Genomic DNA, 14,367 nt, shown 5'->3' with positions numbered 1-14,367 from the left:
TTATAAACAAAGAGAACTGTCATCGTTATTGTGTTATTTCCCTCCTGCATCTTCCTGAAGTGTTAACACTATTCAACCCATGAGACTCAAAGCCTTTTTTCTATTCTTCCTTATAGTGCTCTGAAGAGTAGGCAGTAACTTGTGACCTACAAGATGCTTTTGATAGCACTCAGCCTGCAGGGAGCTTGCCATGGTGACTGCAGTGTCCTAGCCCTACAGCCTAGCTTCGGTAAGCACAGGAAGCAACACATCAGGGTTTAAGAGGAGCTTTCAGTCCCTTATTTAGAAGTGTAAAAGACCTGCTGTTGCTTAGAATCACCTAGCCCAGCACAACTTTCTACTTTTTTCCTGCAGAAGCAAAGGTTTCATCTATGTTGTAACCACAACTAAAATTACAAGTATTAGGTGGAACCCTTCTCTGGGCTTTTAAACAAACAAAAACCAAAACACTTTTTTCCTTCTCAGCTTCCTTAGAAAGACGGGGAATAATTATGAGTATCAAAAGTAACACCTCCCTAAAGATTCATGGAAATGTGTGCTTTGCCTGAAGAACTAGCCTGCTTCCTTCTGGTGTGCAACAGAAGCATCACATCTTCCTCCAGTCATTGATTAATAGCACTTTCTATCAAAATAATTGTATGTGACAACTGGGCCTTTTCATGCTTTTTATAATGTAGATTTTGACCTTCAGCATGTGGTCCTTTTGAAAAGGTTTGTCTTCCTCTAAGCTACTGGGTTAAGTGGCAGCAAATATTAAGGGTAAAGGCAAGATCTGGGAGGATGTTCTCTGGCCTCTGTCTCCTCTTACATTATCAAGGGATTGCCCTTCCTCTGCAAGTGAAACCCGTGCTGAAGGAGTTATCAGAGGGTCTTTCCAGAAAGACAACCCTAAGCCTGTTGTTTTTTTTTAAACCCACTTTGAGTGGGGATCACTGCTGCCACTTACAGCCCTGGGTGCAGCTGAAGTGCACCTCTCTTCCCTCCAACCTTACCTGTGCCTTTATCACCCCTTGTGCTGCTGAGGAACACCAGGGAGAACTCCAACTGAGAGCAATTTAATTAGTCAAGAAGTCAAAACAAAACCACAGATAAGAAACTTGCTCCCTTTCTGGTCAATTTTTGAAAGAATAAAGAACTTTAACAACTGAGGGGGGAAAAAAGCCCAGTTCAGCCAGGAGTCCCCTAGCTCTATGTGCTGTCCCAGGCCAACTTCATCTTCCGGCTGTGAGCTTTGGAAGACTTAGAAAAGGAGCTCTTCACTATTTGAAGTGGCACTGATTTCCCGCTGAGGTACAGTTTATTGTGACAGTCCGGACACCAGGGCTCTGTGCTACCGTCTGTGCTTTTTCTCTTCTTGAGCATCCAGACGTAAGCCATGATGTAACCAGTCATGAAGGCATCAAAACCAGCTCGGTGGATGCCCCCCTGCGACGGGAGCTCCTGGGCTTCCTTTTGCTTTCCTGCAGCACACACTGCTTCAGTCTGGGGGCTGTCTGGGTGCCTGGCTGAGGCTGCTCCAGAAGGGAGCTCTGACTTCCCCTCCACTTGGTCACTGTCAGAGGCGTGTCCCTTGGCAGAAGGGCTCATGTCAGCAGGTTCTCCAGCGCTCCCCAGATCTTCTTCCCATCTAGCACGTGTGCTGGTGTCTGAGCTGGCCTCTGGTGCCACGGCAGTGGGGTTTTCCTCCTCCAGTGGCCAGTCATCATCGTTGGGTGTCATCTCCTCCACCTCTGCCGCAGCTTCATAGCAGCTCTGCTTTGGCGGCGGTCCCTCCTCCCCGTTCTGAGCTATCTCCATGTCTTTCCCTGAGCTTTCCTGTTCAAGCACCTTTGCAGGTTCTTCTGCGTTCTTCCGCCGCTTCCACTTGTGTTTGCGTTTCTTCCGCTTCTCCAAAAGCTTGTCATCCTCATCGATTATGAGGTCGATGTTATGGGACTGGGGACACTTCACCCCATTTGGACACCAGCCGTAGGCCTAAGGAGAAGGAGAGAGAAGCCTGTAGCCACTGGCAGCCTGGTTACAGCAGCCTATCCCCAGAACACGGAGCAGAGGTAATTTTCCACTCTACTCGTGGGCTCATGAGGCTGTGCCTGGAGCACCGTGTCCAGTTACAGCCCCACGGCACAGGAAAGGAATTGACAAACTCCTTTAGAACTCCCAGCCCTCCCAAGGCAGCAGCAGGTACTGTAACTCACACCATCCCTCTATTTAGGGCTGTATTATCTCTTTGAATCTTGGCTACTAATGTAACCTGTGAAATTCACTGCCTCAGAACAGAGCATGCTGTTGTGTGGCTTTGAAACCAAAAAGGCAAAGCTTGAAAATCTTCCCTCTATCATGAAGCAAGTAAGTGGAAGCTCCCAGGTGCCCTCCTACCACCTCCTGCTCTGGCCACATGTCTTTTTCCATAGAGCGAGGTAGGAAGCAGGGATTCCCATTACTTACTGAAAATTTCTCGCAGACAGGCACGTTATTTGCCCCTCCCACGCTGCTTGCTTCTTCCAGAGAGCAGTGGCGATAGTCAATGTAGTGGGACATGTTCTCGGGGTAGTTGCAGAACTCAATGGTGAGGTGCTGGCTGCCGGAGTCCCTCAGCTTGCAGTTCTCTCGCTTGCTGGAACACACCAGAGCACGCAGTTAACTCAAAGACACCCCAGAGCAGGGCTGGTGCGAACACGTTGCTCTGCACCAACTTTCAGCTCCTCTGCTTTCTTGCTCTTGAGCTCCAGCTCCTGTTTGACAGCCTGCTGCAAGGGAAGTCAGTCCAGGGAACAGAACTTCAATAAATAATCCCTTCTGTGCTGATTTAAATGCTGTTTCCCCTTATTCCTCAATACAGGCAGGGACAGCACTGTCCTTGGTGAAGCTATGGGAGAAGGGTCTGCCTATCTTGGTTTTGAATATTCAGGGCAGTAAGATGTGTTAGTCCTGGTGATGTTAATGGACAAAGGGAAATACCCAAGGAGTTGTGGTGTATCTAGCAGCCACCACCCAGACACATCAAACCTGGGCAATGCAGACACCAGAAATGCTTTCCATCTCATGAAAAAACAACCGTTTTGTCCCAACAGCTGGCTAAAACGCCCAAAAGCTTTGGAGGTAAGTAGATCTGTAGGTTAAAACATTAAGAGTCCTGTTTTAAAAGTGTTTTCATCCTGTCAGGAAAAAAAAAAGTATTTTTGTTTGAGAAGAACCATCTCGAACATTTTCAGACCTGTCAAAACAGCATTTCCTAATACAAAACAGGCACTAAGATACCATTTCTGCTCTGCATGGTGTGAATTTAGCAGATTCAAGGGGCTGTACCACCGCCAGTGCCTTGTTCAGATTGTGCAGCGACTGCAGAACCAGGGCCCAGGCTGACAAACAGAACAGACACTGCTGCTTCTAATTTGTTCACCTGGAAGATATCCTCAGAGCTGAGGGCAGGAAGCAAGACAAGAGCCTTGGAACAAGAGCAAACCTTTGCTTGGAAGGAAGTGATGGGAATAGGAACCTGCTCCAAGTGAGAATCTCACAAAAAAGAGTTGTGGCGGAGCTAGCCAGCGTCAGGAGATAGGGAGCACCCCCCTTTACTAAATAACCTGTGTTACAGCAGGCTCAGCAGGCACAGCCCTGCTCCCTCGCTGAGTTCACAGGGAATCTGCTCTGCCTGTGTTCCTGCTGGCATCTCTGTGGCGCTGCTGGACCAGGGCCACGCAGTGAATCAACTTGTTTTCAGTCCAATTAAAATTAAATAAAAAAAAAAAAATAAGGTCATTGTCGTTACAATTACTGCCAGCAAAAGACTGAAATCCTCTTTCCACTGCTGCCCACCAAACAGTGAATTACCAGATGCACCCTTATGTGGTGCATCCTAAAAAAAAAAAAAATCACAGAAAAGCTCCTTTCTTCAGTCACTGCAACAATACAAAGACCTAAATCCTTTGCCTGGAAAAATAAACCAAGCACTGATTCCCTCTTTCACCCCAAAGCTTTAAATACCGGTGTGCCGCTCACCACTTCTTGAAAGCATACTCCAAGTAGGATGCCACAAAGCGGGTCTCAAACTCTGAAGCGTATTTGGTGTCGTATATTCCCGCTGGAAACATTTCCGAGAGGTCAGCGGTGAAAGTGCCGAGGTTGTCTGGGAGGTGAGCGTAGAAGCACTGGTACAGGAAGACCAGATCGATCAGCCCGTTATGCAGAACGAGAGGCTTTCTCGCTCGGATGAGTTCCAGGAAAAAGGTTCGAATGCTCTGGCTCTGGGTCTCATTGCCCTGAAAGAGGAGGGATTAGTCAGTAAACCTTAGCACAGCGACTTAATGCCACGCCAGGTATCCTCAGGGCCTGTTGTTGCACTACGCTGCTTACAGCCACGACCTGCTCTGATAAAAGAAATGCCCAAATAATTGGAAGAGCAGCTGCTGTGAGTGACATTGGATATAAAATAGGAGAGGTAAGAAGGATACGCTGCGTTCAGGTTCCTTTTTTGAGCCTTTCTTCACGTAACAGGCATGGGAAGGAGGCTCCTGGGGAACCAGAACCTCCCCAGCAGCCTGGAGCAGGGCACGCCGAGGTGCATGAAGGCGAGGGAAGGACGAGGGCGAGGGCACGCGCCCAGCAGCGCTTCCTCACCTTGTCATTGCCCTTGTGGTAGGGGATGCCCTGCGAGTACTGCTTGTTGAAGTCGAAGCCGTGCTGCACCAGGAACTGCACCGACTGTGGCTCCACCACGTACTCCTCGGTGCAGAGCAGCGTCAGGTTGTACACCTGGCACAGGTAGGTGTGCTCGGGCTGAGGGAGAGGGGAGCACAGCGCAGCGGTCAGCGCCCCGCACGCACCCAGGGCTCGCCCTGGTAGCCCCCAGCACCCACCCTGGCCCCGCGGCAGCCCCGTTACCTTGCCGGGGAGCTGCCTGAAGCAGGCGATGCCCAGGGACAGCACGGAGCGCGTCCGCGCGGCGCTGCACACAGCTCGGTACCGCTCCTCGATGCACCTGCGGGCAGCATGCCCGTAAAACCGGGACACCGGGCACCAAAACACCAACGGGGGGGAGACCACCGGGCCCGGGACCACCCCCGGTACACCCCAGCGTCCCCGGGTACCTTCCCAGTGACCTCCCAGTGAGCTCCCAGTGACTCCCCGGGAGTCCCCAGTGCCCTCCGGTACCCCCCTTACCCCCCCGGTACCCCCTTTACCCTTCCAGTGCCCTCCGGAGCCCCTCGTTATCCCCCCAGGACCCCCCCTTTACCCCCCGGCTACCCTCCCGGTACCCCCCTGACCCCCCCAGTACCCCCTTTACCCCTCCGGTGCCCCCCGGAGCCCCTCGTTACCCCCCCAGAGCCCCCCCTGACCCCTCCGGTGCCTCCCGGTGCCCCCCTTACCCCCTCGGGACCCCCCTCGAGCCCTCCCTGTACCCCCCGGAGCCCCCCAGAGCCCCTCGTTACCCCCCCCAGGACCCCCCTGGGACCCTCCGGTGCCTTCCAGGTGCCTCCCGGTACCCCCCGACCCCCCCGATACCCCCCGGAGCCCTTCGTGACCCCCCCAGGACCCCCCCGGAGCCCTCCCGGTCCCCCCCCGGTGCCCCCTTCCCCCCCCCCGGTGCCCCCTCCCCACTCACGGGCTCAGCAGCGCCTTCCTGGCCCCGAGGCCGCTCAGCTCCTGCACGGGCACAGCCGTCAGCCGCCGTCAGCCGCCCCCCGGAGCCCCCCCACCTCCCCCCCGTGCCCCCTCACCGTGTCCACGGCGATGAAGGCGGCGGAGCGCAGCGCCAGCAGCATCCCGGGCCACAGCTCCGCCAGGTTCCCGCTCTGCACGTCCACCACCGGCACCCGCCGCGACATGGCCGCCCCCAGCATGGCCGCCGCCATCACGGCCGCTCCGGAGCCTGGCCCGTGCGGGCTGTCTCGGCGCTGCCTGCTCCCACCGCTCGCCTCGCTCTTCGCCTCTCCCTGTGCTGACAGCCCTTTATATACCTCTTTTCCTTCTAACGCTTTCTTTTTTTTTTCTCTCCGCTTTCCCAAACCGGATTTTGACTTAAATTTCGTTTTTGTGCGAACAGGCGTTTAGCATGGACAGCCCCGAGGGGCCTTGTGCGTCAGCCTCTAGGACCCGTGAGGGAAGGGGCGGGGATAACCTCCCCGCCCCTCCCTCTCCCCGCGCTGATTGGCTCCGCCGCGCCACGGGGCCACGCCCCCTCCCGGGAGCCTCCTGTATCCGGGAGGGCGCGAAACCCCTCCCCCACACCCGTCTGCGATTGGCTGTGGCGGGGCAAGCGGCTCTCTGATTGGTCCGCGCGCGGGGGCGGGGCTGGGGGGGTGTTTTCCCGGGAAAAACGCACGTGGAGGCCCCCCCCGGTCCCACCATGGGCCCGCTGCGGGCCGCGGCCGCCCGGGGGCTCCGCAGGGGCGGCGGCCGGGGCAGGGGGGCGGCCCCCGGGGCCGGGAAGGGCAGCAAGGGCCCGGCGGCCCCCGGAGGTGCCCGCAGGGTGGGGAGGCTGCGGGGAGCCGGGGGTGGCTGGGGGCGGGCAGCCCGGTTTGTGCCCGGTTTGTGGCCGCTGTCCCCACCGGGGCCCCGGCGGTGCTGTGCCGTAGGCGCTCACGCAGCCCCCGCTCTGTCCTTGTGCCCTGACCCCGTGCTGCTCTCCCTGCAGGGCGCCCCGCTCCCTCAGCCGCGCTGCACCTCTTCGGGGACCCCGCTGAGGTGGAGGCGCTGCGGGGCAGGCTGCTGGCGTGGTACGACCAGAGCAAGAGGGACCTGCCCTGGAGGGCGCTGGTAAGGGCGAGCGGGGCTGCTGCGGCGGGGAGCCCGTCCCTCTGCCCCGGGGGAGCGATGCTGGCTGCGGTGGTTTTGTCGAGGCGAGGCTTCCCTCAGCTGCATGAAAATGGGAGGAGGTGGTGGGGATGGGATGGTGCTCCAGGTGGTGCCGGTAATTATGTGATGGGTCATCTGTAGGTGAGTGCCTAAATGTGAACAGTAACGTGGGGTGGATCTGAAAATCTCAGTCTCTGAGCCTGAGCGCTTCTCCCTTGATCCAGTTGTCTTCTGGACACTTTTTAATCCTGTCTTTGGTATCCTACAGCTGTCAAAAGGGTTTTCTGCTGTTGCTTTAAGCCTGTCAAGCGCTTTTGTTACAGCTCTTACCTGCTCAGTGCTAGGCCTGGCAAAAGGTGGTTTGACAGCCATCGGGGTGCTGGGGGTGGGCGTCAGCTTTACAGCAGCATCTCTCTGAGTAGTGCTGCAAGGCTCTCCTATGGTGTTTAAATCTGATGTTGCTGAAGTCAGAACGTGTTGGCACTTGAGGAAATATCTTTTATACTCCTATATAGTGTTCAAAACACACCATGAGCAATTTTATTCCACATGCAGGTCTCCCTGTGCTGGGGTGCTGTGCCCCCATTTCTTATGCTCTATTCTTGTCCCCTTTTAGGCTGTGACTGAGCCGGATGTCAACAGACGGGCTTATGCAGGTGAGGAGCAGGGGCTGCACCCTGTGTTGTTACTGACCTGGACGTACAATATGGCCTTGTGAGGATCTGTGGCTTCAGCTCCCATCCTTACAACAAGCTGCTTGGGCCCCTGACATGGCCGCAGGAGCCACTGAGCCCCACTTGTGTGGCTCTGGGGGGTCTGAGAGGCAGCTTTGGGCCTGAGGGAGCTCCTGTGGGACTGTGTGTGGGGCTGGGGTCTGGTGGGATGGGGTCTGGTGGGCTGGATGCTGCTGCGGTGCTTGTGACCGGTACTGGGGTGGTCACAGCCCGTGCTGTGAGGGGTGTGGGTGGTGTTGGCACCTCTGCTCTGATCCCTGCGTGCTGCCGGCAGTGTGGGTGTCTGAGATCATGCTCCAGCAGACGCAGGTGGCTACGGTGATCGACTACTACAACCGCTGGATGCAGGTGAGTGCTCCTCACGGTGTGCCCTCAGGTCCCTGATTTGGTGGCCCTGACCTCTGCCTGTGGCAGACCCCCAGGGGCAGAGCACGGCCGTGCTCGTCCCTCCCTTGTCACCTTCCCCCTGCTCTGCAGAAGTGGCCGACGCTGCAGGCGCTGGCAGAGGCGTCGCTGGAGGTGAGCAGCGCTGGGGCTGGGTGCTCTCCCTGCCCTCGTGGCTCTTTCCGTGCCCGATCTGACGCTGCTCTGTGTCTCTTGGGGCAGGAGGTGAACGAGCTGTGGGCAGGACTCGGCTACTACTCCCGAGGAAAGCGTCTGCAGGAGGCAGCGAGGAAGGTGCTGGGGTGTTGGGCGTTTGGGTGGGTGCTGGCTCGCGTCTGCCTTGCCTCGCTGGGGCTGCGAGCTGCTGGCACAAGGCTACGTGGCTGGGACCCCTTCTTGTGGGTCACATCTACACACCCAGCTCAGCTGCCCTGGCTGCTCTGTCTCCCAGGTGGTGTCCGAGCTGGCTGGCCAAATGCCCAGGACAGCCGAGGAGCTGCAGAAACTTCTGCCAGGAGTGGGCCGATACACGGCAGGAGCCATCGCTTCCATCTCCTATGGGCAGGTGAGAGCTCTCGGTGGCCGGCAGGGACACGTCTCCCCTCGCTGCCACCCAGCCCCACTCCTGGCTGGGTCCTGCTGCTGGGTCTGGCGAGCTGGGGGCTCCCTGAGCTTTGTGCCCGGCTCTCCTGGCGTTGTGGTGCAGGTGGTAACCCCTGCTCCTGGTTGCAGGCGACGGGTGTCGTGGATGGGAACGTGATCCGTGTCCTCTGCCGCCTGCGCTGCATCGGCGCTGACCCCAGCAGCCCGCCTGTCATCGACCGCCTCTGGTAGGGGAGCCCTGAGGGATTTGTGGCTGTGCTGCGTGGTGGCTGAGGGCAGGATCCTTTGGGAGCTGAGCCTGCAGCAGGGGGAGGCCAGGGGTGCAGGAGCTCTTGGGAAGCTCAGGAGAAAGGACCTGCGTGGCCTCTGCCTGCCCGGGAGCATCCTCCCCTCGCGGGCAGGAGCTGCAATTCATGCTGTTTGGGGGCTCCCTGCCCCTCACTGCTGTTTCTTGCAGGGCCATGGCCAATGCCTTGGTGGACAGGAGCCGCCCGGGGGATTTTAACCAAGCCCTGATGGAGCTGGGGGCGACCGTGTGCACGCCCAAGGCGCCGCTGTGCGGGGAGTGCCCCGTGAAGCAGCACTGCCGAGCGAGGCTCAGGGTAGGTGTGGCACCAAAAACCGTCCCCTCCCAGCCTGCTGGGGGCTGTGGGCTGCCAGCTGTCCCCTCTCCTGTCCCCTCTCCAGGTGGAGAAGGAGCTGGCCTTGGCCTCTCAGAAGTTACTGGGAAAACTCCCCCCGGTGCCTGATGTCGAGGACTGCGGTAAGCACCGGGGTCGATCCTGGCGGTGGTGGCACCGAGTTTGGGCCCTGCTGTGACCTTTGTGTTGGTGCTTGCAGCTGTTGGGGACTGTCCCTTGTGCCCCCCAGCCGCCGAGCCGTGGGACAGCAGCCTGGGGGTGACCAACTTCCCCCGCAAAGCAGCGAAGAAGCAGCCGCGGGTGGAGCAAACGGCCACGTGCGTGCTGGAGCGCAGGGGCCGCCGCGGGGCCCTGGAGTACCTGATCGTGCAGAGACCCAGCTCGGGTACCCAAACGGGTGGGAGAGGGGAAAAAAGCACCTGGGCAGAGCAGCCAGGGAGTGCTGGGGCTGGGAAAGGAGCCTCTTGGGCTGTGAGAGGCTCGGCACCCCTGGGTGCACCTCCTGCTGGCTCATGTCCCTCGTGTCCCCTCTCCCCAGGGCTCCTGGCCGGGCTCTGGGAGTTCCCCAGTGTCCCACTGGCTCCGGGTCTGCAGCAGGAGCAGCAGCGGGAGGTGCTGCGGGATCACCTCCAGGCGTGGACGGGGCTGCCTGTGGCAGCGGGGAGCTTGCGGTTCATGGGGGAGGTGAGTGTGGGGCGTGGGACAAGCCCCACATGCTCAGCGATGGGGGATGCAGCACGGGAGGGGGGATCCTGTCCCCTGCTGGCACCGCTCCCGCACCCTGCCTGGCTCTTCAGGGCCCTGGCAGTGTGTTTGTGGGGCAAGTGATGCATCCCCTGCTGCCTGCAGGCTGCCAGCTTCAGTGTCTCCCACTCCCCTTGCAGGTTGTCCACGTCTTCTCTCACATCCACCAGACCTATGTGGTGTACTCCCTGCCCCTGGACGGGGACGTGACCCTGGACCTTGCCTCATCCCCGTCCCGCTGGGTCACAGAGGAGGAGTTCCGTGCCTCGGCGGTGTCCACGGCCATGAAGAAGGTGTTTGGGGAGAGTTGGGACTTCCCTCCCCTCCATCTCCTGGGGTCCTGGGGTACTCCCTACCCCCTGCGGGGACTTCCCAGCTCGTTGCCCTGGGTGCTGATCAGCCCTGGGCTCTCCTGGGCTCCTTTCAGGTGTTGAAGGTGTGCGAGCGGCAGCGCGGGGAGGAGAGCGGCCCTGCCAAGGTGGGTGTGCAGGAGCCGTCCTGTGGGCAGGGGGGGATTTGCCGGGCTGGCTTTGTCCCTGGGGGTCCCCTGGGGGTCCTCGGGGTTTGGCTCAGCCCCAGCCCCTCTCCCTCAGGGCTCCAAGCGGAAGCGGGGCGCGAAGCCAGGGGCAGGGGACAGCACCCGCCCCGGGACACAGCTCTCCCTCCGCGCCTTCCTCCGGGCTCCCAACCCACCCTGATGCCCTCTGCGATAGCCAGGACCACCGGGCACCCACACTGTGGTGAGTCTCATGCAGGGTATAGGGTGGCAGCGGGTCCCGCCGTGGCCCTGTAGCGGTCTCCTGTGCTTTTCCTTCCAGCCCCACGGCCACCAGCACGTCACCCGGCCTTCACGGGGGGACCAGCGTGGTGCTGGATGTGACCCGGGGCTGGGCTCGCCTTCCCTGCTCGGCTGAAGCCCCCCCGGGCAGCAGGAAGGACGCGGCCCCGGCTGCCCGCGAGCCCTGGCACACGTCTGCAACTCGGCCACCAGCCAGCGACTGGGGCTGCTGCTGTACCCTCATGCCTCCCCTAGCCCTTTTGATGCTTGTTTTTACTGAATCTGAGCCATGGGCTTTCTAATAAATCTCCAAAGGTGGTGTTTTTAAGTTTTGAAGTGATTTTTCTGCCTCTGCTGCAGCGTGGCTCTGCTACACCAAGTCTGTACTGGTGGTGTCTGGGCTGTGAGAGAGCGGTGCCTTGGCTATTGCACCCCTTCCCATGGGTGCCCCCAACCCCTCTGCTCCTACGTAAGGCACCCAGAGCACCTCTGCGGGAAGGGCAGCTGTCAGCCCTCCTGCAGCAGGACACCCCATGGGGCCTGGGGGATGTGTTAGAGGGGCGGGTGGCCTCATCCTGAGGGACCACAGGGCTGGGGACAGACTCCTTTGGGCAGTGGGAAGGGCCCTTCCATCCTCACCTGGCACTCAGCAAATCTTAAATAGGAGAAGAAAAAGTTATGATGATCTCTGAGGTTAACTCTTTAAAACTCTTTAATTTAGGTGAGAAAGAGGCAGTCACTTTCCCTATTTGGGGGCTGACGATGCTCTGGTTGGTACCTGGTGGTGAGCTGCAGTGTCCATAGCACGCTCCTCATCCCCCCACGTGGGGTTGTTGTGCCAGCAGTGCTCTTGGCCGTGCTGCAGGCACAGGTCTCGTTAGATTCACATGAAATTAAGGCAGAATAATATTAATGTAAGGCTGATAAATCAGTGGGAGCCCGAGGAGGGGGAGGAAACTTCCATCCCGGGAGTGCTTAGAGCCCCACTGGACCTGGCCCCGAGCAACCTGCTGCTGCACTGCTGGTGTTGGCTCGGGGTTGTGCTGGAGACGTCCCTTGGTCCCTGCCATCCTGGGCTCTGCCAGGCGCCTGCTGGAAGCCCTACAGCGGGGTATTGCCCCAGGGCTGGGTCGGAGAGAAGGGGAGCTGCTGCAGCAAGGCTGCCTCTACTGCCGCTGGTCCATATAGACCTGCACAGCTTTCCACAGCGCCCGAATATTGCCCTCCCCGAAGCCAGGGGCTCCCCGCCGGTCGATGAGCTCCAGGAAGAAGGTTTCCTCGGAGAAGATGGGATGGGTGAAGATCTGCATCAAGTAATTCCGGGAAGGGCTCTCTGTGCCATCAGTGCAAGGCCCCTTGTTCTCCCCAGGCACCGTGGTGTCCAGCAGGATGCCCAGCTCTGCCAGCATGTCGGGGTCTTGCCCAGCCCCTCGGATCTCCTCCTCCTTGCCCAGCTGGCTGTAATAGGTGGTGGGGGGCATGAAGAACCGCACACCAGCCTGCTGCAACGCCCTGGTGGTGGAAACAATATCCGGCGTGCAGAGGCCGACGTGCTGGATCCCAGCCCCGCCGTGCTGCGCGAGGAAGGTGTCGACTTGGTTGGGGCTGTCCTTGGAGAGGGACTCGGCGAGGACGAGCTTGCAGCTGGGCCCCGAGGAGCCCTGGGCGCTCTGCAGGGCGAGCAGGAGCATGCCAACCCCCTGCCCGCCCAGCACGTAGCCCTCGGCCAGCCTCTCCTGCGGGCTCAGCAGGAAGCGCTGGAAGCCGAAGCAGCGCTGGTACCAGTCCAGAGCTGCCCGCGCTCTGCCCCGCGGGCAGACGTAGGTGATGTGGTCGAAATTGGTGATCTCCACCCTGTCGCCTGCCTCGTGGGGTGCTCCCTGCACGGGCTGGAAGCCGGGCAGGAAGGGTCCCCGGTAGCGGGATCGGTCCAGCAGGGTATGGCTGATGTTGCCCACCACGGACCTCACCACCCCGTAGGTGACGGAGCCGCCCTCGTCGCTCACTTCGGTGGGGGGCACGGGCACGGAGCACCCCCGGCCCCGCAGCCGCTCGCAGAGCCCCGGCACGTCCTCTACCTCGAAGCAGACATTGGAGGCTGTCCCCAAAGCGGGCTGGGGGTCCACGTCGTAGAGGAAATCAGGGGAGGGGGCCCTGGATGGGGCCAGGCGCTGGTTGAGGAGGAAGACAGCGGCTCCCCGGCGCAGGGCCAGCTGCCTCACCCGCGGCGTCTCCCGCACAGCCATGGGGTGGAAGCGAAAGGAGGCGGCCAGGTCCTGGGCCCAGCGCTGTCTGTAGGGCACGTGGAGGGAGATGAAGCAGGGGCGGCTCAGTGAGGCCGCCATGGCCTGGGCACACTGTGGGAGGATGGCAGGGGTTAGTGGGGGCTCACCAGCCATGGGAAGCCATTCCCCTGCTGTGCACGGAGCCCAAGTGCACTTGTGTGCATCCCTCTGTGGCTGTGTGCCCCTCAGGGGTGTCATAGGGAGGTTATGGGGTCTGGGGGGGGCATCCTGTACCCGCAGCGGGAAGTGCAATGGGTGGACTGGGGGCCATGGGATGGGGCTGGGGCAGTGACCTTGCCCTAAAGTCACAGCGGGTGGCAGGCACGGGGAGAGCAGCCTCCTGCCCCCACACTGTGAAACTGGGGGGGGGTAGGGGACGAGAGATGTGACCCCACAGCGGCACGCAGCAGGACTGTGCCCCCCCCCAAAAAAAAAACTCGGGTGCGGTGCGGTGGGGAGACCCACGTGTCACCCCAAAAAAATAGAAGGGTTTTACCCAGGGATCCCCCACCCCGCTTCCCCACTGGGGGTGACACGGGGAGCCCCCAACCCCGAGCTGAGCCCCACATAACCTCCCTAAACCCCCCAAACCCCCCCCAGGGGCCATCCCCGGCTGTCCCCGCGCACGCCGCCGGCTCACCGGGCTCCGGGCGAAGGGGACGCCGGGCTGGAGGCCGGGCCCGCCCCGGGGCGGTGCGGGGAGCCGGGCCCTCCTCCCCCATAAGGACGGGGCGGCCCCGGGGGGGGCTGTCCCCACTCTTCTGCCCCTCTGCCCTGCCCCATCCCTCGATATCAGGTCGCTGCTGGCAGCCCCGACCCTCCTCAGTGCCCCCATTTTGGATCCCCCCCCCACCCCGCCCCGTCCCGTCCCATTCCCCGTGTCGCCGTGTCCCCGGCTGTGTTTATGGCCGCTGCCCTTCCCCGGCTTATCGTGTTTTTGTACAGATCCCCCGGGACGATAAAGCTGCTCAAATATTTGCGGAGATGTCAGTGTGGGGCCGAGGCGGCGAGCGATTGCCGTATGGGTTTTTTTTAGGGGGGGGGAAGCTCCGGCTCCATGCACCCCTAGGCAGGTGGTGCTTGGGGCTGGCACTTGGGGGGACCCTCGTGGCCCTACACAGCTCGATGGTCAATATGCGACCCTAAAGTGGCCATAGCACAACAGGGTGGCCCCCAAAGCAAGGCGAGGAGCCCCGGCACCCCAGGATTCAGGACAAGCTTTTTGGGGTCCCAGTGGTGCCAGCAGGGCGAGCGGTGCCCTTGGCAGTGCCACCCAGCCCGTGGCAGTGGTTTTGGGGCCATGTGCCTGGCTTTTTGCTGCGGCACCCGCTGTGTGAGCTGAGCACCAGGCACAGCTTTGCCCTGGCATGGCTGGGGCTCAGCTGCGGCAGCGGGGCCTGGTG

The 14,367-nt window shown here is 60.3% G+C and overlaps 3 protein-coding genes across 4 annotated transcripts; 1 reads left to right on the top strand and 2 right to left on the bottom strand.

Annotated features, from left to right (window-relative positions):
* Nucleotides 1-35: 35 nt before the first annotated feature.
* Nucleotides 36-5,842, bottom strand: TOE1 (target of EGR1, exonuclease). The gene is made up of 7 exons (XM_082765684.1): nucleotides 5,718-5,842; nucleotides 5,603-5,643; nucleotides 4,882-4,978; nucleotides 4,618-4,776; nucleotides 4,000-4,259; nucleotides 2,446-2,614; nucleotides 36-1,974 (listed from the first exon to the last, which is right to left on the bottom strand). The coding sequence occupies exons 1-7, from the start codon at nucleotides 5,838-5,840 to the stop codon at nucleotides 1,189-1,191; spliced, it is 1,635 nt and encodes a 544-aa protein (XP_082621810.1). The 5' UTR covers nucleotides 5,841-5,842; the 3' UTR covers nucleotides 36-1,188.
* A 481-nt stretch (nucleotides 5,843-6,323) lies between these two features.
* On the top strand, nucleotides 6,324-11,000 carry MUTYH (mutY DNA glycosylase). Of its 2 annotated transcripts, XM_082766685.1 has the most exons (16): nucleotides 6,324-6,458; nucleotides 6,635-6,756; nucleotides 7,412-7,451; nucleotides 7,804-7,877; nucleotides 8,007-8,048; nucleotides 8,136-8,207; nucleotides 8,365-8,478; nucleotides 8,646-8,743; nucleotides 8,974-9,118; nucleotides 9,204-9,279; nucleotides 9,357-9,542; nucleotides 9,696-9,841; nucleotides 10,042-10,194; nucleotides 10,329-10,379; nucleotides 10,495-10,641; nucleotides 10,720-11,000. In XM_082766685.1, the coding sequence occupies exons 1-15, from the start codon at nucleotides 6,347-6,349 to the stop codon at nucleotides 10,597-10,599; spliced, it is 1,536 nt and encodes a 511-aa protein (XP_082622811.1). In that variant the 5' UTR covers nucleotides 6,324-6,346; the 3' UTR covers nucleotides 10,600-10,641; nucleotides 10,720-11,000. The 2 variants fall into 2 exon arrangements, with proteins under 2 accessions (XP_082622811.1, XP_082622810.1); XM_082766684.1 differs by having other exon boundaries at nucleotides 10,495-11,000.
* A 395-nt stretch (nucleotides 11,001-11,395) lies between these two features.
* HPDL (4-hydroxyphenylpyruvate dioxygenase like) lies at nucleotides 11,396-13,029 on the bottom strand. The gene has a single exon (XM_082766597.1). It carries the CDS (start codon nucleotides 13,022-13,024, stop codon nucleotides 11,846-11,848), a length of 1,179 nt encoding a protein of 392 aa, XP_082622723.1. The 5' UTR covers nucleotides 13,025-13,029; the 3' UTR covers nucleotides 11,396-11,845.
* Between the last annotated feature and the right edge of the window lie 1,338 nt (nucleotides 13,030-14,367).

The sequence above is a fragment of the Aythya marila genome (genome assembly GCF_965140915.1).
Source record: "Aythya marila genome assembly, chromosome: 8".
Taxonomy (NCBI): domain Eukaryota; kingdom Metazoa; phylum Chordata; class Aves; order Anseriformes; family Anatidae; genus Aythya; species Aythya marila.
Note: the sequence above shows the minus strand (reverse complement) of the source record. Positions and strands in the feature narration are given on the sequence as shown.

Bases quoted from the DNA above. Each gene is read 5' to 3' on its own strand.
- TOE1 (XM_082765684.1), bottom strand. From the start codon at position 5,840: ATGCTGGGGGCGGCCATGTCGCGGCGGGTGCCGGTGGTGGACGTGCAG. The intron at 4,777-4,881 runs GTAACGGGGCTG...CCTCTCCCTCAG, and splicing joins TCAGGCAGCTCCCCGGCAAG to CCCGAGCACACCTACCTGTG. The intron at 4,260-4,617 runs GTGAGGAAGCGC...CTCCTCTTTCAG, and splicing joins ACCACAAGGGCAATGACAAG to GGCAATGAGACCCAGAGCCA.
- MUTYH (XM_082766685.1), top strand. From the start codon at position 6,347: ATGGGCCCGCTGCGGGCCGCGGCCGCCCGGGGGCTCCGCAGGGGCGGC. The intron at 6,459-6,634 runs GTGCCCGCAGGG...CTCTCCCTGCAG, and splicing joins GGGCCCGGCGGCCCCCGGAG to GGCGCCCCGCTCCCTCAGCC. The intron at 8,479-8,645 runs GTGAGAGCTCTC...TCCTGGTTGCAG, and splicing joins CTTCCATCTCCTATGGGCAG to GCGACGGGTGTCGTGGATGG.
- HPDL (XM_082766597.1), bottom strand. From the start codon at position 13,024: ATGGCGGCCTCACTGAGCCGCCCCTGCTTCATCTCCCTCCACGTGCCC.